At 50.4% G+C, this 22745-nt stretch overlaps 6 protein-coding genes across 6 annotated transcripts, besides 1 other annotated feature; 3 read left to right on the top strand and 3 right to left on the bottom strand.

The window, feature by feature from the left end:
* Nucleotides 1–573: 573 nt before the first annotated feature.
* On the bottom strand, nucleotides 574–3000 carry admB (ADAM family of metalloprotease ADM-B; the record flags this gene model as incomplete). Its single annotated transcript, XM_001266915.1, has 3 exons — nucleotides 574–934; nucleotides 1007–2861; nucleotides 2931–3000. 3 exons carry the CDS (start codon nucleotides 2998–3000, stop codon nucleotides 574–576), a joined length of 2286 nt encoding a protein of 761 aa, XP_001266916.1.
* Nucleotides 3001–4174: 1174 nt separating this feature from the next.
* On the bottom strand, nucleotides 4175–6052 carry NFIA_105060 (putative DNA polymerase iota; the record flags this gene model as incomplete). Its single annotated transcript, XM_001266914.1, has 3 exons — nucleotides 4175–5632; nucleotides 5693–5955; nucleotides 6025–6052. The coding sequence occupies 3 exons, from the start codon at nucleotides 6050–6052 to the stop codon at nucleotides 4175–4177; spliced, it is 1749 nt and encodes a 582-aa protein (XP_001266915.1).
* A 2073-nt stretch (nucleotides 6053–8125) lies between these two features.
* NFIA_105050 (uncharacterized protein) lies at nucleotides 8126–9340 on the top strand (the record flags this gene model as incomplete). The annotated part of the gene is made up of 1 exon (XM_001266913.1): nucleotides 8126–9340. One exon carries the CDS (start codon nucleotides 8126–8128, stop codon nucleotides 9338–9340), a length of 1215 nt encoding a protein of 404 aa, XP_001266914.1.
* An 898-nt stretch (nucleotides 9341–10238) lies between these two features.
* On the bottom strand, nucleotides 10239–14127 carry NFIA_105040 (C2 domain protein; the record flags this gene model as incomplete). Its single annotated transcript, XM_001266912.1, has 5 exons — nucleotides 10239–11690; nucleotides 11744–13231; nucleotides 13289–13663; nucleotides 13717–13752; nucleotides 13810–14127. The coding sequence occupies 5 exons, from the start codon at nucleotides 14125–14127 to the stop codon at nucleotides 10239–10241; spliced, it is 3669 nt and encodes a 1222-aa protein (XP_001266913.1).
* Nucleotides 10487–10516: a microsatellite.
* Nucleotides 14128–15632: 1505 nt separating the features above from the next.
* On the top strand, nucleotides 15633–16578 carry NFIA_105030 (uncharacterized protein; the record flags this gene model as incomplete). Its single annotated transcript, XM_001266911.1, has 2 exons — nucleotides 15633–15768; nucleotides 15833–16578. The coding sequence occupies 2 exons, from the start codon at nucleotides 15633–15635 to the stop codon at nucleotides 16576–16578; spliced, it is 882 nt and encodes a 293-aa protein (XP_001266912.1).
* A 3298-nt stretch (nucleotides 16579–19876) lies between these two features.
* Nucleotides 19877–22180, top strand: NFIA_105020 (acetate--CoA ligase; the record flags this gene model as incomplete). The annotated part of the gene is made up of 6 exons (XM_001266910.1): nucleotides 19877–19915; nucleotides 19984–21228; nucleotides 21287–21547; nucleotides 21607–21736; nucleotides 21791–22065; nucleotides 22118–22180. The coding sequence occupies 6 exons, from the start codon at nucleotides 19877–19879 to the stop codon at nucleotides 22178–22180; spliced, it is 2013 nt and encodes a 670-aa protein (XP_001266911.1).
* Nucleotides 22181–22745: the final 565 nt, after the last annotated feature.

The following is a 22745-nucleotide window of genomic DNA, read 5'->3' as shown; positions in this document are numbered from 1 at the left end:
ATACATCCGCCACATTCACTGACAGCATTGACGTCTGCTCAAAGCTCGATGACCTTTTGTGCATTTCTCTCATCCCCTGCCCTTCGCTACCCGGTGCGCCCATAGCCAATTGTTTAGTACGGAGAAGGAGTGAGAGATGGGAGGGCTTATCTTCCGTCTCATCCTGCAATCTATTTCATTGGTAGTGACTTATTTCAACTGTAGATGAAGCCACCATGGATCAAGGTGGCATATTTGCATGTTTTGGGAAGCTGCTCATGACATCCATACAGATTTGGGGCCAACCGCATCTGCCCGCAACGCGGTTAATAATTCTCTTGAAAAAGTGCAGATATATGCAAGTAATACCCACCAAAGATAACTATGAAATCGGATGTGAAAACAGGTCTGACATCTGATACGCCCACAAAAAAAAAAAAAACACCAGAGCCTAGGATTCCAAGTGCCTTAACCCAGACCATAAAGTAAAGACTCTCTAACTCCAAAACATATACAACCGGATATAAATGATAGTGTTATGCAAGTGCTGCGGGAATCAATCCCGTGTGGACCGTGACGGTAAGAAGGAAAGGATCAGGCATATCGTGTTGCTGACTGGTACGGTCCGGGGTACGGGGGTGGCGGCTCAGCCCGGAGCCCTTGGTACCCTCTATTAGGCCCGGCCCACTGTCCCATTTGAGGTGGCGGTGGTGGCATAGGGCCCGGCCAGGGCCGCATCGGTGGCCGTTTGACGACTGTTCGTGGCCGGCGACAGCGGTTGATCAGACACCAGAGAATGGAGAGGACAAGTAAGCCACCCACACCGCATGCAACACCAATGACGATATTTTTATGTTTCTCGATCCAGGATCCAAAGTTGGAGCCGTCGCACCGCCCGTTGTGGCAGTAACCCCCGCTACCGCAGGGGGTTCCATCGAGGAAGTTCTGGTTTATACTGAAGCATGAACCCAGGGAGGGTGATGTACAGATCAATTCGCATGACGAATCAAATTGCGGGCATGCGTACGTGTTATTGTCGTGGATCAAACTTCCCATGACGGTCCGGCATTGATAGTCACGGCTGGTGCATTGGCCACTGGCGCAGGTCAGGCCAGAGATATTGCCACATTGTTCTCCGTCCTTCTTGAACGAATCCGCAGGACAGGTGCTTGAATTGCCCGTACAGGTCTCTTGCAGATCACATTCCCCGAGACTAGCTCGGCAGACGGTTCCGGCGGCAGAGAACTGACACTGCGAGCAGCAGCTGTCGTTGGCATCATCGCACACGGCTCCATTCTTGAACTTGCAGGTTTTGGCGTCGCAGCAGGGATTGTTGCCGCACGACGACTCGCCGCCGCAGTCACAGTCTTCGCCGGCTTCAACAATACCGTTGCCGCATTGGCTGCCGCTGTAGGTAACAACATTGCGATTATCAGACAGACAGCTGGACTTGACACTGTTGCGACCTAACGCAGAGCAGATGTTTCCAATTGTGCAGGGTGAGAACGCGGTGATATCCGCTCCTGTACTCGGGTTCATGATGTACTTTCCATTGGCATCGCAGGTCCCCCTGTTGTACGGACAGCATTGAGAGGACGCCTCCAAGTTCTGCGCGCAGGTCATACTGTCGCAGTCATGCACCGCTCCGAAGGTGTGACCCGACTCATGGGCAAAGACCTGCCATCCACCACCCGAGACGCGGACGACAACATTGGCCCCGGATACCGAGTTGCTGCCATCACCGGTAACTTCTGCATTGCAGAGTTGTCCAAGCCATGCCAAACCCACCTCGCTGCCGGTAGGGCAATTGCTCATGAGGGTCCAATAGGCATTGCCATCGCTCTGTTGTCCACGCCACTGGGAGAACAGGTTGAGTCGCTGAGTGATGTTGCTTTGATCACATGGCATGTTCCATTGCGTTGAAGCCGGTGCAGTCCCAGGACATGTCTTGTCGGTCATGGTGAGATTTCGCAGGCCGATGGAAATATTGAACGACTTTTCGTAGACGTCCGAGGCACTGTTGACCACGTTAATGATCCATTGCTTGGCAGCGTCGTCGTTGTCGAACGAAGCCCTGAAGGAACAATCTGCCGCAATGCCAACCAAGGCCACTTGTTTGGTCTTGGGACACCCGGATGTGCTACCTATGGTTTGGGCCAGATTAACACCACCCGCATTTCCTGAAACACCGCCAATATCCGACTGTCGTTTGCTGAGGCCAAACAATGAGTTCAGCGACATGGAACCATAGCTGCTCATGCCCAAGTCCATGTCTTGAAACTCAGAGCGGAAGATCGGATGCTGCGGGTCACTGTTGAAGCCGAGCTTGTCGGCCTGGCAGGACGACGAGCTGAACAGAGAACGCTTCAACTCATTGCGGACCTGTCGAATCATATCTGAGTCGCGGTAGACGACCATATATTCGTCCTTTCGGTCGGGAATACTGGCATCTTCGACGCGCTTCTTCTGCAAGTAAGTCGACTTGAGTTCAACGTGATGGTTGTCATTGTCGATACTGAAAACACCTTCGAACAGGGGTTTGGAACCGTCCCGTTGGACGTATATCCGTGCCCATCCCACAGGCCTCCACAGACCATTGTCTCTCCTCAACAGGGAACGCCCTTTGAAAACCTTGTGTTCATGTCGTTGGATCGGTTCCTCACGATGAACGTTTCCTTCCGCGTCAAGGTACTGCACGTATGCATCATCGGCCAGGATATCATGGTTGGGTTCTAGTTCTAATTTTATGGTTTGGTGTTTATCCGGAAGTTCGAATGTGACGTCGAAATCTGTAAGGTGGTCGACCTCGTGAGAGGGTGTGTTGATTACCGCATGTTCAAGTATCGAGACATGTTGGATGGCACTAGGTTCTTGCGATCGGGCTGTACGGAATTGGATGATAAGTTAGCCATCTCCGGTGAAGACTCGTCGAAGAAGTAATGGGGACCAACCTGCAACCTGAACAGATAGGAGTGAAAGTGCACTCGCAACAAATGGCAGAGCACATTTGAGAAACCTCATCTCCGTCGACAAGTGGACGGAACCCCTAGACTCGAATCAAGCAGGCTGTGGAACGTAACCTTCTCCCTATTCTTTCAATCTCTTAAGGGGACCGAATGAATACTGGCATCAGGCAACAAGATAAAAGAATGGCCGAGGAAGTAAGATGAAACAATGTCTTAGGACTTGGTCGGATCAGTCGAGAACATCAACCCGGCGATATGCACCCTGCAAGAATCTTTCGTCGTCTATGAAAAGAGAGAAAGCGACCGATTCAGTATCGACGGAAGACGACTGATTGATGCTCACACTCCGAGACACTTAATTCACCCTTTGAAGAACAGTGGCTGACAAGAAGCCTCCACTAGGATCAGACTAATAGGGATGCCGGTTGCTGGGCGCCAGGCAGATCCGTTTTACTGGGGCGCAGCGGCTTGGCGGTACCAAAGATGATGAAAGAAAGCCGGAAGAAGCGAATGACTGAATTATGCAGAAACGAATTGGGGTCCGATCATATACACAGGAGGAGGATGGGACGAGATGGTTGACGGTCAGGAGGAGAGGTTGCGGAGGAGCGCGGTAAAGGTGGAGCGAAGATATCTGATGCGCTCGACTCTCACAAAGGGTCTTCAGGGTCTTGTAAGAGACTGCTGAGAGAGGATTTATGCCATTGCCATCAACAGTAATCATCGAGGATAATTAAGAGGCTTATTAATCGTCATCTCAATACATTCCTGTAAGAATAATCAGGAATACATCGTTAGTCTCATTGATGGAGCATTAAGATGGCGAATGGCCGTTGTGCATTCCGTCGTCCAAGACAACCCTCCACCATAACAAGGAGCAAATGATCACTGCCAAGATCAATCGGCGCCTGTGGCTGATGTCCTGTGGGCCAGTTTAATTCGGATATACGTATGCCTATCTTACCAGATTGAGTTAGAACGGAAGATTCTAGTGAGCACTTCTAATGCGAAGCATATCTGTATGGTTCACGCTGGACCGATCACATAGCGGTGACGGGTTATCAGAGGTGATGATCAATGCTCACCGTTTACATAACAGAACACAATAGAAAATGGATAGGCATCAAGGCTACTATTGTGATCATAAAAAGCTTCGTTACTCATTCGAACTTTAGAAATGTGGTAGCTCACTGACATAACCACAGCCCTCTATCCTCGAACCCAAGTTCTCAATCATCCGGTGCAGTGTGGTACGTCTCATGAGCAAGCATGGCAAAATGTGGTATCAACGTCCCGCAAATTGTACAGGCGACACACGGCGTGTCGCCATCTTCGTCGCTCTCCTCCCAGGTACCGTTGGCTCCGGCGGGATCAACCGTCTTCGAATCCATGTCTCCTTGAGCGATGCCGCTGAAGGTAATCTTCTCCAGCTCTGGCGTAGGATCATCGTGCTGCGTCGCTTCCTGTTTACGGAACATCTTCCCAATATCTCGACCGCTGCTGTTCTTCTGGTCACCAGCACTCTCTATCATATTAGTCACGGCAATATTTAGAACACGGAGGTTCCAACCCGTGTTTTCAGGGTGAAGCTTCCGGAACATTGACATCGCCAAGTCTTGCACAAGTCGCTCTGCCAAAGCATCCACGTTCTCATCGAGGTTGAAGACGTAGGATGGAAGAGGTGCGGAACGTGATATCCGGTTGAGACCATGGCGCTCTGGCTGATCGGAGCCTGGAGCTGGGCGAGGACACGTCGAGAGACGAAGAGTCCTTGGGTGAGCCACCCATCGGAGCTGTCGTTTTGCATTAAGAGCATCAGCTGCAGCGGGCTCGCCGGCTGGGGAATGGACATCAGGGTCCATCTCAGTCAGGTCAACCCGCATGCGCCGGATCAAGCTGACTGTCAGAGCAACCAGCTCTTTCCTGACTTCTTTGAAAGTGTCTAAGCGACCGTATGAGTCTTCAATGCTGATTTGCGTCGGTAGATCTCGAGCTTGTAGAACCTCAGTGTTATCCACCCCGTGTATCAGCCCCCATATTCGCGCCCCAATGCCCCTGGGAGATCCTGGGCCACCTAGAATTTTTTTTAATAAGAGAGGGCCCATGCCAGGGAAGAGACGGACGTCTCCAACCGTGACGGTGTGGTCGTCTGAGTGGGGTCTTGTATCGCTAGTCCGTACTACCTCTGTTCCGGCCCCAGCTACAGCCGTAGTAAGGAATGATTTGATCCTATGCGCAATTTTCAAGCCTATTCCAGGGATTTTTCTGATCTCATGAGCATCAAGGAAGTGTAGCACGTTGCTTTTCGCCCCATGCTCCGCCACAGTATAAGGCGGCAGAAGAGTTGTCTGACTGGTGGGCTTATGTGTGTTTCCGACTAGCTTTGCGAGAAGCTTTGATGTGGAAATGCCCACAGTGGCAGTGTAGCCCTTCTGGTACTCGAGCTGGTTTCGAAGATAAGCTGCCAAATGCGACGCAACCAACAGTCTAATGCGAAGCCACTCCGAGCCCGCGTCTGTTACAACGTCGGGGACAGCTGGATAGGTGTGTCCTTGAAAGTCTGTCGCATCGTACGTAAAACCCACTGTGGGATCTCGACGGTCAAGGTGAAAGAATGAGTTTTTGAGGTCATTACGATTCAGCATCTCGACATTGTAGGTAACCATGTCGGACACATCGAGAAAAACCTATGCTTGATCATTAGCATGGGGCCAAATCCCGAAAGCACAGGCAGGGTATACACTCACCTCATCGAACCCCAATTTCTCAACTCGCTTTCCCCAGACAAAGTCCCGGAGAAAGAGATAGAGCTCCTTGGAAGCATTGCGGAATCTGGTGAGGTCTTCACCCAAAACAATGACTACGTCCGGACAGATCTGCTTCGCTTCCTTGATCAGCTGCAGTTTGCGCAGCCCTCGCCGTCGAGCTTCGTAGTTACAAGTTACCACGATCTGCTTTTGTTGAACCGCCAGAGGCAGAGACTTGAGCACTGGCTGTTCCGCCTCGAACACTGAGGCATAGAAGCAATCATAATCCTGTATTTTTCAGGGGTGATTAGCGATCATTACCATAACCTTACTGGCCATTCTCCGCGCTTCTTTGCGCATAGTTACGACGGGCACTAACAAAATGAATGATGATTCGACCGTCATCCCTACGAGGCGCAGCCATCTAGGTTGGTCAAATTTGGAGTCTTGAGGATCCGTCTTCGTTCGATACGTGACTGTGCCCCGTCCACCTGATGCTGAGTTAATGCTATTGTGCGGCATTGGTCCCGTTGCTGGACTATCTAACGGTGGGCATTATCGAGGCTGCAAAGGAAAGTCGGTGGTAAGATACCCGATTAATTAGCTGACATATTAAGGAAACACATCAACAGAGTCTGTGTTGATGGAAACGGGTCAACGCGAGAACCCACGCTGTCTGACTCAAGAATGGCCTGTTGAGCGGCGAAGATGAAGTTATTCCAACAACGAATTCCGCTGGAGAATATGATTGGACCGAAGTGGAGGCTGGGATTGTGGCACAGAAAACTAAGTGGCTGGAGGTGGAGATGTCCACTCTGGCATCAAAATACACTGACTCAATGTTGCCTTGAATCATTTTGAATGGTCCGAATGGACTACTCTGTACAGAGTAGGTTATTGAGGACTCGAGCTGGAAAGCTACTGCAGCTGCGTATTACGCTGACTCTTATATTAAGCATACCATCGAATACTCTGATGATCCTCGTGATGAGAAGGAGGGGAGGGATATGCCATCAAGGCCAAAAATAAAGTCTCTTGCAGCAATTTCAGACCTCCAAGCATTTAAAGTCACTCTGCAAGTATTGGTACACTGAAGTGCTGTATGAACCAGTGCATTCTAATTTCTTGAGCACTAAAGAGGTATGAAGTTTCTTCTTCACGATCGGGTTACGTTTTATCAGTCGATACTCTGGAAGAGTTGAAACCTTTGTAAGAGACAAGTAGTAGTGGAAACACGAAGCCTCCAGGCTGGACAACTCCCATGACTGAGATATCTCTGAGGGTGAACAGCTCGAAACATTGTTCTCTGTCTAGCAGTGTCAAACTGGAACTGTTTCTACAACCTGACTGGGAAACCATGGTTCATGTACGGAGTAAGTCCAGACTCCCGATGCATCAAATGTTACATTACCGTACAACACTTGGATACTGTTTTGTGACTAGTATGGATTAAGACGTAGTACTAGAGGCCTTCCCCACCGCCTCGTGTCTTGCCCTGATCTTTTTATAGTACCTGGTAAGGTAGTCTGTACACAGTACGGATACGTACCTGGATAATGGGACTGGACTGGAAGTATTTGAGGTACCTACAAGCTGTCATGTCTTGTCTATAAACGGAGTTTAGGTTGCAACAATCTATAGACAATGTGATGATTCTATCCGAGATTGTATCAGGTTGTCTGGTTTTGATATTATTCTGACAGAAGGTTAGAGTCTAGTGGTGAATAAGTTGGACTTGACGATCGGATCGACAGTACTCCGTAGACAGGCAGACATACGTATGTGCATGACAGAAATAGACTGGCTGCTCCAGTATGGCGTCCAATAGTCCCTGCACCCTCTGAATAACACGCCTACTACGGAGTATGAATGTGATGGACGCTTTTTTGTCTTTTCAGGTCAGATAAAGCTCTCCTAGAGTATTTTCACTCAGTGTGTCTCTCTTTTCTTCTTCTTTTTCTTCATATTCACATCCATACTTTGATTCCTTCCGACGCCCGCGAAAACAAAACACTGCTCAAAGTCATTATCGCCAAATTTGCCTCCGCAGTTGCATATCTAAAATAGGAAATCCTCCAAGCGCCCACCTGCTCTCCTCTACTACTGTTCTTCGTGGTTGTATTTCTATTCTTATTTTTCAAATATTTTCCCCCATCTCTTAGTAGATATCTTATTATTTCCATATTTCCCACTTAGCCCCAACGTCTCCATCGATTATCCGACGGTTGTCTTATTGTTGGAATCCGGTCTGGCCAACTGTGGGCTTTTACTTACAATCTACTCCCCTCCATCGCCTCTTCGTGCGGGGCGCAGTCCGTCCTTTCACTCTTTCTGTCTTCTCTTCTCTACCTCGATTTTGTTCTTATTTCCTCGGGCTCTCCTCTCGATCATTTTGCGCCATTTCCTAGGTCTCCCTCTCTCCGTCTCTTCGCCATGCTTGCAGCCCCCATGCCCCCGTTACCGTCGCATCTTCACCCTCCTTCAGATGTTGATCGAACGAACACCCACACAATATCACAGACCTCGTGTCAGACAGGCATCGCTTCTACAAATATGTCGTGCGGCGTATCATCAAATGCGGCAGACGACCGGCGGTCGAACGTCTCACAGAGACCGAAACTCACACTTCAGACCAAATCACTACCAATGACGTTTGGCAGTTCAACAACGGGGCTGTCTCTCTCGTTAGCAGCCGGTGCCACAGCGTCTCCCACTGTGCGCAACACTTTTAAGAACGCCTATGATGTCTCCTCCTGTCCGCCTTCTGCTACCGTGTCACCCTCCAAATCTTCCATGTCAAGATTCGGCAAACCCTCGTCACCATATCCCACTAATGCTAACGGGAATCCATATCAACAACCTCTTGGAGTGAAGAGTATTCTTCGAAACTCGCCGTTAGAACCTACTGCTAGACGGCGATCGATATCCGTGGCCCCGAACGGGCCTAATGGGGGATCGAGCTCGCGCAGGATGTTCTTCCCCGCCGAGAAACGGGTGAGCTATCGGTATCCACTCGAGGAGGAGATCACGACCGTGCACTACACCGCGCGCCATTCCGACCTCACTGACCAGGTGGAACATCACCCTTCTGGAGAGGCTGGCTCCGGCGAGGACTCGGATACCAATTCTAGCCGTACTTCGTCTGACATAAACACCTCCGATGAGGACGAATATCGCACCACATCACAGCCTCAAAGCGAAAGGAAGAAGAGGAAACCTTTAGCTGCGGAAAGACAGATTCGTGCAGTGGCACTATTGGACGGGCTTGAGACCAATCCGTATGGTTCCTCCACTCCCCAGACACCGCGCCAGCATCGCGTCAAGCGCCGTTGCGAATGGAGATGGACCTTGGGACCATTAGAAAAGCGGAACGAGCTTACCCAATTACCTCAAACGCCCGAGGATGCATCTTCTAAGCTTCTTGGGGCCAACGGCGCACCTGTATCGGATGTGAGCACTCATCATGACAAGGACACCGAGAGCTTGGCCACCAGTGACTCGGAGGATAGTCGGTCTTCCAGCGCTTCTGGGCGGCTCTCCAGCCCAACTTCATCTGTTGCATCTCCTGAGGGCAAGGTCGATGGCTCAAACACAAATCAAGCCCTTGAGACTGAGCCACCCGATACCAATAGATCTGAAGATCCCTGAACTATACCACCTCGCATTGATGATTGATTTAGTTACGATTTACGTCATATAGACACGCATACTCCTCATATTGAGCCGTTCAGCGCCTTGCATTCTTATCATTTCCTGGAGTTCTTTGCTCTCAGGCCTTTCATTGTATCACCTCAAGCATTCTTCGCTCGGTTGTCTGAGACCACCGGGACCCCTGGTCGATGGCTTGATACATTTTTGTTTTAATTCACAGTATATACACACTTACTGTCAGATTCTAATTTCGCTGTGATTGCGGGCAATCTAACTATTTTCTTCACGTCTTCCAACTGTCCTTTTCTGCGTCATAACCCCACCCTCGCCAATACGAGACTCTTGCCGAGCACGAGGATGGACGATCACGAACATAAAAAAGATTAATATAGTAACAACTAAACCTGTAACTGGTAACAAGTGGCAAACTGGGTGAGAGTCTGAAGCCCCGCAGTGAAAAATGCAGTCCTGCGTCACTTCTTCGACAGTGTTTGTGGGCAATCACGACAATCGACTACAGGAATCTGTCTCAGATTGCCTAGTAGGTAATATAGCCCACCCTATTATCAGTTAATTAAGGCCGGGCCGGAGTGTTGGCAGAGGCTATTCGACTGATCTGATTGCTTGCCGCTGTGATAAGTGATAGGCCTGCAGATACCCTTGCTTTAAACCCTTATTACGGTAATTATCACTTTGGGTACCTCTCAGATTGTAGACTAATTACTTTGCATTGGATATTCATGGACATACTTAGAGAGCATGTACAATACGGTATCCCGGAATCAAGTGAAAAACCAATCATGTACCAGGTAACCCATACAGACATTTTCGTTAAGACGACGATAGAGTGGCATTATGCATGTGCATGCAATCAAAAGAAGAAGAATTCAACAGACTACTGTCCCGTCTCGGTCTCAATGTCCGGCTCTCGTCCGCTCAGGTTGCCGGTGAACTTGTGCTTCACTTTGCGCAGTGCATACTTGGCTTCATCCCGTGCGAACACCGCATTGCGCGCTGGCTTCCACTGCATCAGACCGCGCTGCTGGCGCTGCTCACTGCGCTTGGCTGCCCGCTTCGATGGGCCGTTGCTTGAGCTGGCTTCGCTGGGCTTCGTCGTGATGGTTTGAGGTTCGGAAGGTTGTCGCTGCTGCTGCTGTTGCTCCTGCTGCTGCTCTGGCTGGGTGTCCTCGTCTGATGAGGACTCCGATGTGTCCTCCTCATAATCGCTGGGGTGCGCGGCCCCGGTGGGCTCGATCTCCTTGGGCGGGGGGTTGACTGGGTCTTGCGGGGGCTGGTCGCGACCTGGCTCCGCGATCTTGCGGCCCTTGGAGTCGAGATAGGCGGCCGGGTCGTCGCCAAACGCGCCGCTCCAGTCGTTTCCCTGCTTGTCGATCCAGCGCTTGCGCTCTCTGGGGTGGCTTTGTTTCAAGACGTCGCGACCGGCTCTGAGGGACTGCTCGTGGAGTTTCTCAACGTCCTCGGGGATCTCGGCTGTGACTCTGTGAGGCCGCACGCCTTCGGCCATGCAGGCTTCCCATGTTTCAAAGGTCTCGCGGGAATTGCTGTCTACCACGTATTGCTCGTGGGAGTCATCGATACCGGGAGTGAAGAGACCCCGAAGCTGCAGGCGACCGATTTCTTGGAGGTCTTCCAACCCAGGTACTTCCTTCGCTTTCCAGTTTTCCTCCGTGATGTAGTTCTGGGTGAGTCGGCTGCCGTTCTTTGTCGACCAGATAGGTAGGTCGATTTCGGTCTCCTCGTTGTCGACGAGGTGTTGCAGCCACAGAACTGAATAACCCGCAGCTCCGTGTTTGCCCTGCGTGTGCAGCTCAAAGACGACGGGGGACCGATAACGATGTTTCACCGGAAGTCGGATGCTTCGACGGAAGTCTTCATTAGTCAGATCGTAATATGAGTTGTTCCCCTCGATATGACACTGGCCACGCGGGATCTTTCCACTGCTTCCACCGGTGCGCAGTTTGATCTTAGCCCGATGGTTGAAGCCTTGCAGCGTAAGCTTGTCCGACACAAAGTGGAACGTGCCCACATCCCACCCGAGCATGTTAGGGGGCAGTTTCGTTTCGACATGCCGGAACAGCAGCGAGATACGAATCCGTCCGAAGCCAACACCGCCATCGAGAGGGTACCATCTGGTGACTTGTGAGGACTTCTGGAAGAGGTCGGTAAGCTTCAGTTGCACCACTCCCAAGATCGGGTCGTGCTCCCGATATCGTTGATCCCTGACGGTCACGGTAACCATTGATGAACGCCAGTCGCGGACGAATCGCTCAGTACCAGCGTTGAATATGGGCTTGGAGCTCAGCGCTTTAGCTCGAGTCCGGTATATCTGTGCGAGACATTAGCTATGATTCTTCCATAGAAGCGTCGGAAATCGCTCACCAGCTCATCATTTAGCATAATCTTGCAATAGCTGGTGGGGAGGTCTTTGCCTTCCTCCTCAGTGCTTTCGCCGTAATTCTTTGCCGGCTCGTACTCCCTTCCCTTTCGACTACCGGTAGTACCTTTAATATCGGCAAGTTGCAGGTGCACGATCTGATGAACCACAACGCTTAGGATACCGCTAGGCCACAATGGATCGGGTGGCGTGTGCGTGATCGCATCTTCTTCTTCGGTAATGATAGTGCCCTTCTCGTCCTGGAACTCGGGGATGTCTTGAAGATTCTCCGGGAGGTCTTTTCTCTTGCCGTCCGTTCTCAATTCCGGCCTTAACTTCGGCTTTCCAAAGAATCCAACTTCCCAATGCAGCTCACCGGGCATCTCGCTACCGTCGTTCAAACCCTGCAGCTTGGAGACTTGAGGATACATGCGACCTGGGTGCGCCAGCATTTCCCGGATGGGCAATTCCACTTTGCCGACAATGTCATCGGCCGTGTTGCGATCCGAGTCCCACAGTTCAACGCTGAGGTTCTCATCCACCTTGATTAGTTCCGGGGTGACAAGCAAAGCTGCAGTCTCTTCCCAAATTGGATTCAGATCATCTGTAATCACACGGGTGCAGTACATAGGTTTGCCGTATTTGGAGAAGGAGAGGTTGATATAAGGATCACTTCCGCCGCCATGGGTGCCACGCTTATCCTGCTTGCTCAGTCCAATGGCACGGTGGATCCGAACCCACATCACACCGATAGCCTGGGTTTCCTTGATAATATCATCGCCCTTGAGGAGCATGCCCAGATCCATGGTCATTGACTTGGGTGCTGCGAAAAGGCTGCAGGCAGTGCCTATGGCATAGTTGACAAAGTTGGAGATCAGCGGTAGATTGAGGACATTGATACCATGTCTCACCATCGGCATGCAGCCGGCTCTGATATGCGGGATGCCAACAAGACTGTAGGTAATCTCCTTCATAAAAGGGGCTTCTGGCATCATCTGCAGTCTCAGGCGTATAGTTCCAACCATCTCAATCAATTCTACAAACACCGGGAAAGGCACTCCGAATAGACCTTGGATCCCCAGGAAGAATACAACCTGCATATGCATGTTACGTGCTTTGGAGGAAGCACTTTGGCCACTCGGCTTTGCATGGTATGCAAAAGAAGCTTCGAGGTTGTAGTAGCTGCCACCCTCTTCAGCAGCTGCTGCCTCCTGAGGATCCTTGTTTTTCTTATTCTCTTCGCAGATATTGTCTTTTAGTTGCTGCACGTGCTCGTCTGGAAGAGCCCGCATGCTCAGAATACGTATAGGGTTGTTGCCTTGGTCGATTTCAGCGATACGAACGTTCTCCACGACACTTGGCGCAGACGCTTGCATGATGTCCTCGATAGTATCAGCGATGGGCGCCAACATATCGGGGTTCAGCAGGCCCCAGACGACACCAAGGAAAGTATTCATCCATTCGACAGATTCCGGCAACAAGTTGGCCGTAGCCTGGTTGGCTTGATTTAGTAAATGTTCCTTGGACACGTACAGAGTGGAGAAACTTACTGTCTGCCCTCGTAGCTGCTCACTGCTCCATTCCATTTCACGACCACTCCGGATGACCTCCTTCATCCATAACCAGATCCCAGTTGTAGTGCAACAGGCCAAGGGTATGAGACCCCATAGCGAGCCACCAAAAACACGGCCGAGGAAGAGTACACCAATAAAAAGGCCCAAGCAGACTCCGGTCGCGCGCTTTTCCAACTGGTCAAACATGGGCTTGTAGGAAATAGTCGGTGTAGGGTGAAACAGAATATTTGTTTTCTCGCCGTGGATCGGCACGTCAGACGTGGTGCCTTCAGCGATGGGATCAGGTGGTGCGGTCACATCCTGGTTCTCTTTGTATTCGGACAGGTTCTGGCATGCGTCGGTTTTGACTTCCTGCATCGCGCACGTCAGAAACAATCCGGCATAAGTATCCTTCAGGGACTTACTGTTGGCTTTCCCAGATTGGCATTGGGGACGACCAACTAGAAGATAATTTAGCAGAAGTTCTATTTTGCGTCGCATGAGGCGGATCAAATTACCTTTGGATCTTTCACGGTGTCCATTGAGTGTTCGTCCTGGTCCTCTACCTCCATATCTTTGCCGGTAACTGGGTCTCTCACTTTGCGAGTCTTTCCCTTGGCCCTCTTCCGCGGTTGATGGGGACTAGCACCACCGTCGGTCTGTCGTTCTCTGGCAGTCTGGGCCTCCTCATATTCTTTCTGTTGCTGTTCTTCACTCCTGAGGCGCTCCATAAACTTAGAGATGGTTGGAACGGGGTTGGTCCCGCTCCAATGTTCTCCAACTCGATGTTGCTGTGGGGAAGTAGACCCCCCTTTGCTATTGGGATTTGGTGCCATTTCGAATGCCGGTCAAGACTTGATCAAACTGGGGAAGTGAAGAAAGACGTTTATGACTCGTAGTATAAACACCGAAAGGAAGCTTTCATCCTATTCCAACTGAGTTCGAGGTGTTCTGGACGAGGGGTATACAAAGTAGATTGAAGTTGACACAAGAGAGTCGCGTGAGATTCTCAATGGCAGTTTCTGCCAGTGATAGTATGAACATCGGACAAGAAGACAGGAAATTGAATAAACAAGGCATCTCGAAGAGTGAAATAGCCCTGTAGAGAGCGGTACAGCGAAAGCTGATACGCCCTGAGAACTACGTCATTGTGGAGGGAGGGAACCAAAACAGCTGCCAATTGAGTCTGGACGCGTCCAAGGCTGATCCGTAAAACAAGAGGTCATTGCCCTATGATCTACGGAGCCCCTTGACATCTTGTCTTAGAGTGCCCAGAGCTCCAGCCGGCGAGTCAGCGTGTAGATGTAGACTGTGGGGTGATACGATGACCTGCTGTTGACTTGGAATCTGGATGCTTCGTCATAGAAACGAGATTGGATGTCTTGGCATTTGGCATCATTTCAACCATCATCAATCGCTGCAACTTTGGGTATTGGCGATAGATCATCAAGCAAGTTAGATGCGCTCTGCATTGCCATTCGATTCTGCTTGTGGGTGAATTGCTTCTCATATGGGCGTCTTAAGGGCGGAAGACGCTGTACCTTCGTGGGTGATGCGGTGATGTCACACCTCAGCAATGATGCCTGTCTATGGCACACATTGAGAATATGTTCTTATTACTTGTTCTTAGTGTGGTATGAGCTTATGCTCTATCATTGGATCTCTCAGTCTACTTGAAGTGTCTGCCAGTGTTTGGTAATGTATCAATGAGGGGGATCTGGTTATTACCTCTAGCTTAGAGTCTACAAATGCAACTGCTTAGAACTCAACCAGAATGTGCAATATATACCTCTATCCAGTAAAGGTATAAATTCATAATTCACATACTTGGCTTGTTTATTTACATGCATTGGAGTTTTATGATCTGATTTTCATGAGTGTGGCTGAGAAATGATCACCTCAAGGCGATTGAGAGATTGACATCCAAACCTCGTAATAAAGCAAAGCAAAACAGACATTCCATAATATAACAATGCCAGCTTAGAGAACTATACACTTAAGTAGTGTTGATTGTAGAAGTTATGGGAATTAATGTACAGTGCCTTCCGCACTTAACTGATTTGTAGGTCACAGAGATGCTAAACTGCGCCACAGCGGCGGATAATTGGCAACCTTTTGTCAAGTGTCAAATGTCAATCCTCACTGGCACATAATAGTGGCCAGCTTTTCCTAGCCCAACTACCCTTCAGCTGTGGCCTTTTTGAAACTGCAGTAGGGAACCCAGAGCTGCTTATTCTGTGAATTGACATACTTCCCTTGACGCGGTAGTCACCTTGAAAAACACCCCTGCCTCAGCATCGGGGCATCTTCATCAGCCATCGCCGAGTTTCACAGCCTGAATATGTCCTCTACAGAAGAGTCGCCAGCTCAACGAGCAGCCAGGCTGCGCCGTGAGCGCCGTGAGGCCAAAATCCGGGAAGGTGGTGCAGCACGCTTGGACAAGATTACAAGCTTGAGCGGACGGACACCACAAAGTGGTACGAACATTTATGCCTTGCTTTCTCATCAGCCCTCCTTACTGATTCATCTTGCAATTGCCAGCTCGCGAAGAATCGTTCTCCGCCCCGTCACTCTCACCCTCACCTTCACCCCAGCCTCCTGCACCTGTCTCCGTCGCCGAAACAGGGGCACCCCGTCAAACACAACCAGCATCCGTCCTACCAACTGCCAGCGTCGAGGACCAAAACCCAGAAGACCTCCAAGCACAACAGGAGTATATCCGGGCCCTCCTGCGCCAGAACGCACCGCCTGTAGCCCAGGAAGCCCCCGATGAAGACCCCACGATGAAACTGCTCAACTCTCTAATGGCGGGTGGAATGCCAGGGCTGGACCAAGGCGCGGGCGGAGGCGGCGCCGCCGGACCCGGAGTGTCACAAGCAGAACTGGCATCCGCGCTCGGCCTCCCACCATTCGTCTCGAGCATGCTCGGCGCAGCGACACGGCCCAAGACGGACGAGGAGAAGCGGGAGATCTGGATGTGGAAAGTGCTTCACGTACTCTTCTCCGTTGTCATGGGGGTCTACTTCCTCGTGGTTATTAGCGCGTCTGTCGCGACCTACGGAAGCCAGCCGCCGCCTCCTGCGACGGCACGGAACCCATTCGTTCTCTTCACGACGGGGGAGATGGTGCTGAGCGGGGCGAGGATAATGCTAAGGAGCAGGGGCGGGGGCCTTGCTGGGCCTGGGATGTGGATTCAGCTATTCAGGGATGTTATCCAGGACGGCAGTATAGTGTTATTCTTGCTTGGGATGAGCGCTTGGTGGCATCGAGATTGGCTGGCTTCTTAGGTAGCCATGGTGTGCTTGAGTCGAGTTCGGTTCTCATTGACAAGTGGGTTTGAATTATGCCGCAGCTTACGAATGCATCGAAACAGGCTCAAGCGTTTCTCTTATGCATGATTATTTAAATTACGAATTTTATTGAAATCGGGACAGTCTGTACGGAGTAAGCATAAACACTTCCTATATAGTCTATAACTTACTGCATAAGAGTGCTTCACCTTCAAATGCCCTGAATAGCTAGCGACACTGGTACTTGTCCATGGAGCGGTGGGCTGCCAGCAACAATAATGCCATAATTCCACCTGAACTTTCCTTGTCCTGATAACGATAAATGGGTATTTCTGCAGAGCAGTTGCTAAGCAGCCAGATCGATCATGATTGTCTATCAGTTATCTTCGGAGGCCGAGTTGCGAACATTACGAATGATTGGGCAACTTGGACTAGAGTAAAGACGACTGGGGACCAGGAGGAGGAAATAATACGCCTGACTGCTTATGCGCAGTGAAATTATTTTCCAAAGGCCAGTGATAATTCGACGGAATGGTGATTTGACGCCGGCGCATCTGCTAAAGCAATCGCAGTAGATTGCTGTCAAGGATTAGGTGGGGGATTTCGTTGCGAGTACGTACTCCTACTGTACGGCTATGTAGAGTAGTACTCACTTCCGAAGTTAGGTCTGTCGGACCGTGCCTGAACTGCGTAGCAGAACGTTCACATGAGGTGCCTGCGAGAAATGGACGCAGCCGGCTCTCTGGCCGAGTACATGTCAAGGTTGCGTATCATGGGATATGTTTCATTGGTCCCATGTCTCAGGGACGTAACATCGCCAGGATGCCAGTCCCATGCACCGACGGACAAGTTAGGGGAAGGAGGGTGCATTAGAGGCCTGCAACGTGGGCGAGCTAAAGCATCTAACGAGGGCCCGTCAGGTACTAGACATGGCGGCAGGAGGCTAACGCAACCGAGTTGTCTCGAAATCAAATGGTGCCCACAAGAGACGGTCGACCTCATCTACGTGAGGACTAAGGTGAACAGGATGAATGGAAAAGCAGCAGATATATCCTACGGAGTATATACCGTAACCTCGGGCCTAAGTAGTACATGACATCGTGTACCCTTGGACTGATGTCCGAGCTTCCGTGCGACCGTATTCAATCGAGCCGAGCAGAAAAACTAGTTTATCAGTGAAGTCATAGCCGAGATGATGACTCTCTCACTGCAGTCTACGAAGAAGTCCAATTGATCAATCTTGAGCCCGAGGAGTCTAGGAACCTTCGAGGGGCACCCATCTTCCCCGCCATCCGTGCTTAATCATTTTAATGCCCGGTTTAAGCCGCCAAGAAGCCATCGCAAGCACCAATCCGTCAGTCAGTAAGGGAACTTCTTTTTTTTTTTTCTTCTCGCTTATCATGTTGGCGTAGAGTTACCGAGACCTAGAGTTGATCACTTGGGAAAGTACAACCAGTCGTGCTGCTGGGAAGTAATCTAGGTAGACTCCCAGAGTTACCTAACAGGAACAGTCCATCTCTAACATCCACCGGCCCCGCCTGCTCTTTGATTTTCCTAGCTGCATGGTCTAGTCTAAATGGCCTTGTCTGTCAGGTACTCAGGGATAAACCGGAGGTATCAAATCTCGTTTCTGGAATAGACGAGAACAGTATCACTCATAGAAATAGTCTAGTTACTGGAAGAAATGTCTAGACCGAAATATTACTATCTGATATAGAGTTTGAAGTGTTCAACATCTAATTGCCAGTGTGTGGATTGATTCGATCGAAGGTACAAATTTCCTAAGAAACTTTATGGCTCTCCCCGCATGCTTACGGCGTTACAACCCGAGTGTTATGATGGAAATTACGAGATTCGACTTCGTGAGCTTAGGTACTACTAAGGGTACTCCGTAAGGTTGGTTCCATTACGAATTCAGTCCGTAGATCATCACTCCGGAGTAGAATCCAGGTATCTACCCCTCCAAGTAGTTAGTTAGTTCCATTGATAGCGGATTTGACCTGCCTCTTTAACTATTAAAAGGCAGGTATGCTTAGGGATTCGCATCATGATAATGGCACCTGTTTACTGGAACTCTCTAGATTGATGATATAACAAGCATATCCGCATGATAATAATTGTGGCGGGGTAGCTACCTCATGTATCCCAAGGTAGGCATGTAAGAACTGCCAAGCGACATGAACCAATAACCAGCACTTAACAGGCCTTCTCCAGCAATTCTTATTGCGCAATACTTGGAGCTAGAGGGCTGTTTTCGTCTCATCCCACCGTCCAAATTCCTTCCCCGGAGCAACGGAACGATCACCTGTCAAGGCCCGCATGGCCGAGCCCATTTTTTGGATGCGTCCGGGCCAGTGCGAGTCGAAACCTGGAGATTCGGGAGAATGAGAGTAAGCAATTCGTAGCTAAGGCAGCTTTTTGAGTAGATGAGATTATTGTAGTTACCTACCATCAGTGTTAGTTGACGAAGATAAGAATGCATTAGAATGTATCCTTGCTATTATGGAGAGAAGCTATAAATCTATTCATTCATTCACATCGATCGTCGTCAGGTATGCTGTCACTGCAATGGTCAGCTGTCAGCGCGGTCGCCCGGAAGGAGATGAATCTCCCCAAGTTCCAAACTCCCAGAGCCGTAGAAGGCGTATGGATCCTTGGCGTAAATCCGACCTATTATCCTACGGAGCGATCAAATGCATCTAATTCTTAGACAGTAGTAACTAAGACTAGGGATAAACCATTTGTTGCCTCCACCGACCACCGGACACCCGGGGAGCGGGACCTCAACATTATCTTCTTTAGCGTCTCTTCTCACCAAACAATAGTACTGAACCGCTAATAGATATAACGGCCTGGCCTTCCCGTCTTCTCCTCAGTGCTTTTATTTCCTATTATTTCCCTCGTCCTGCTTCTACTCCCCTCTCCCGTATACTCTCGTGTCGAAGGTGGTCCATATCCTGCTCTCGGGTAGAGTGATACGTTACTACCTTACTGCTACTGCCCCTCCCTACCTTAGCTCTCTCCCACTCTACGGTAGGTAGCATCGGCTCAGCTTTACCCCACCAAAGCCAACAGCCCCTCGGCTGCACTACTCCTTGTCTTAACTGCTTTTGCAATTGCTTAGCTTAATTTCCTTTTGTTCTAGCTCACGTGCATTTGCATGCTTTCGGTGCTCACAAAAGCTGACCCCCGCATCTTTAGCAGCTTTTCTTAACCTTTCTTCTCTTCTTTCCTCCTGAAGTTCTCAAATTCCAGTCTGTTGAAGCTCAACACTTTTTGTTGAGAGCTCGCGAACATGTCTGACGGCGATGTTAAGCCCCCAAAGCCGGCCGTGGTGAGCAAAATTCCCCTCGGATTCCTCTCGGGAGTTTTTCGGCCTGCGGGCTAATAACATTTGTTTAGGTGGTCGAGGCCCACGATGTCGACACTTTCCACGTCCCCAAAGCTTTCTATGAGAAGCACCCTTCGAAGACTCATCTGAAAGATTTGGACGAGTACAAGAAACTATACGACGAGTCTATCCGTAGCCCCGACACGTTCTGGGCCCGCATGGCCCGTGAGCTGCTCACTTTCGAACAAGACTTCCAAACCACTCACGTCGGCTCGCTCGAGAATGGCGACAATGCCTGGTTCGTCGAAGGTCGCTTGAATGCCTCATTCAACTGTGTGGATCGTCATGCCATCAAGAACCCTAACAAGGTCGCGATCATCTACGAGGCCGATGAGCCTAATGAGGGCCGCATCATTACCTACGGCGAGCTCCTCCGCGAAGTGTCCCGCGTTGCCTGGGTCCTGAAGCAGCAGGGTGTCAAGAAGGGTGACACTGTCGCTATCTACCTTCCCATGATTCCTGAGGCCGTTGTGGCTTTTCTCGCCTGTGCCCGTATCGGTGCCGTTCACTCCGTTGTCTTCGCTGGTTTCTCCTCGGACTCCCTGCGTGATCGTGTCCTTGATGCCGGATCCAAGGTCGTTATCACCACAGACGAGGGTAAGCGTGGTGGCAAGGTGATTGGCACCAAGCGCATTGTCGATGAGGCCCTCAAGCAGTGCCCCGATGTTACCAGTGTGCTGGTCTACAAGCGTACTGGTGCTGAAGTCCCCTGGACCAACGGCCGTGACATTTGGTGGCACGAGGAGGTCGAGAAGTACCCCTGCTATCTCGCTCCTGAGTCGATGAACTCCGAGGACCCTCTCTTCCTCCTCTACACCTCTGGTTCCACCGGTAAGCCCAAGGGTGTTATGCACACTACTGCCGGCTACCTTCTTGGTGCCGCGATGACCGGCAAGTACGTCTTTGACATCCACGACGACGATCGCTTCTTCTGCGGTGGTGACGTTGGCTGGATCACCGGACACACCTACGTCGTCTATGCGCCTCTTCTTCTTGGTTGCTCTACTGTCGTTTTCGAAAGCACTCCCGCCTACCCCAACTTCTCCCGCTACTGGGATGTCATTGAGAAGCACAAGGTCACTCAGTTCTACGTCGCCCCCACAGCTCTGCGTCTGCTGAAGCGTGCCGGTGATGAGCACATCCACCACAAGATGGAGCACCTGCGTATCCTGGGCTCCGTCGGTGAACCAATTGCCGCTGAGGTCTGGAAGTGGTACTTCGAGAAGGTCGGAAAGGAAGAAGCTCACATTTGCGACGTAAGGACTTGCAGACCCCTTTTCAACCCCCGTACTCCACGACTAATGCTTGAAACAGACCTACTGGCAAACTGAGACCGGCTCGAACGTCATCACTCCCCTCGGTGGAATTACTTCCACCAAGCCAGGCAGTGCATCCTTGCCCTTCTTCGGCATTGAGCCCGCTATCATCGACCCCGTCTCCGGCGAGGAGATCTCGGGCAACGATGTCGAGGGTGTTCTTGCTTTCAAGCAGCCTTGGCCCAGCATGGCCCGGACCGTGTGGGGTGCCCACAAGCGCTATATGGACACTTACCTGAACGTCTACAAGGGCTACTACGTAAGAAGCTTCATTCGTACGATTTCTGCAAGGGCGTTTGGCTGACTGTACTGCTCTAGTTCACTGGAGATGGCGCTGGCCGTGACCACGACGGATACTACTGGATTCGCGGTCGTGTCGACGACGTGGTCAATGTCTCTGGACACCGTTTGTCTACTGCTGAGATCGAGGCCGCTCTTCTTGAACACCGTAAGTAGCTTTGGAGAATCTTATGTGGCTGTCGCAAGCTAACTGTCGCTACAGACCAGGTTGCCGAAGCGGCTGTCGTCGGTATTGCCGATGAACTCACTGGCCAAGCTGTCAACGCCTTCGTTTCTCTCAAGGAGGGCAACGAGACCACCGAGCAAGTCCGCAAGGATCTTGTGATGCAAGTTCGCAAGTCAATCGGTCCATTTGCCGCACCCAAGGCGGTTTACGTCGTAGAAGACCTCCCCAAGACTCGCAGTGGCAAGATTATGCGCCGTATCCTACGGAAGATTCTGAGCGGTGAAGAAGATAGCTTGGGTGATATCTCAACCGTGAGTTGCTCGACCTACGTTTGATTCCTGTCTGTTGCTGACCGAGTCCTAGTTGTCGGATCCTTCCGTGGTCGACAAGATCATTGAGACTGTTCATGCTGCCCGAGCCAAGTAGGTTTGAATGATGACACGACTATCGATGACAGAAGAGCCATGAACCAGAGAAGCGTTTGGAAAACAAAATGAACCAAAGGAAGGGAACTTTCTAGCACGTTGAACCGATGTTTCAACCCAGGATTGTCAGGAGCAGAGCCGTCTTTTCTTATACCGTGATTCCCTGTTGTACCCACTTTGAAATTTGGCGTATAATTTAGCCATAGTCATTTTATTTTATATATATTAACATCTTCAGACAAACGAACCAGCGCCTCGTAGTGAATGGAGCCTGTTGCCGTCTCCTCACTCTAAATGTGAACTGACTGGACAGGGAAGATAGGTGGGCGAATGTACTATGCTAAACAGAATTATCATGAAAGGCTATGAAGTCAGTATCTCATGGGCTTCGACAATGTCTCATTCTAGAAATTACACGATTGTTTCTTGTTTCCCTTTGGAAAAATCGAGTAAGAATAACCGGTACGAGCAATATAAATGGGGTGTGAAACATGAAGAAGAACATGTCGAGTCACTTAATTACAGCCAATAATGAGAGATGGAAACCAATGCAGTGTTAAAACAAG

Source organism: Aspergillus fischeri, genomic scaffold (genome assembly GCF_000149645.3).
Source record: "Aspergillus fischeri NRRL 181 1099437636245 genomic scaffold, whole genome shotgun sequence".
NCBI classification, from domain to species: domain Eukaryota; kingdom Fungi; phylum Ascomycota; class Eurotiomycetes; order Eurotiales; family Aspergillaceae; genus Aspergillus; species Aspergillus fischeri.
This window is presented reverse-complemented; position numbering and strand designations above follow the sequence as displayed.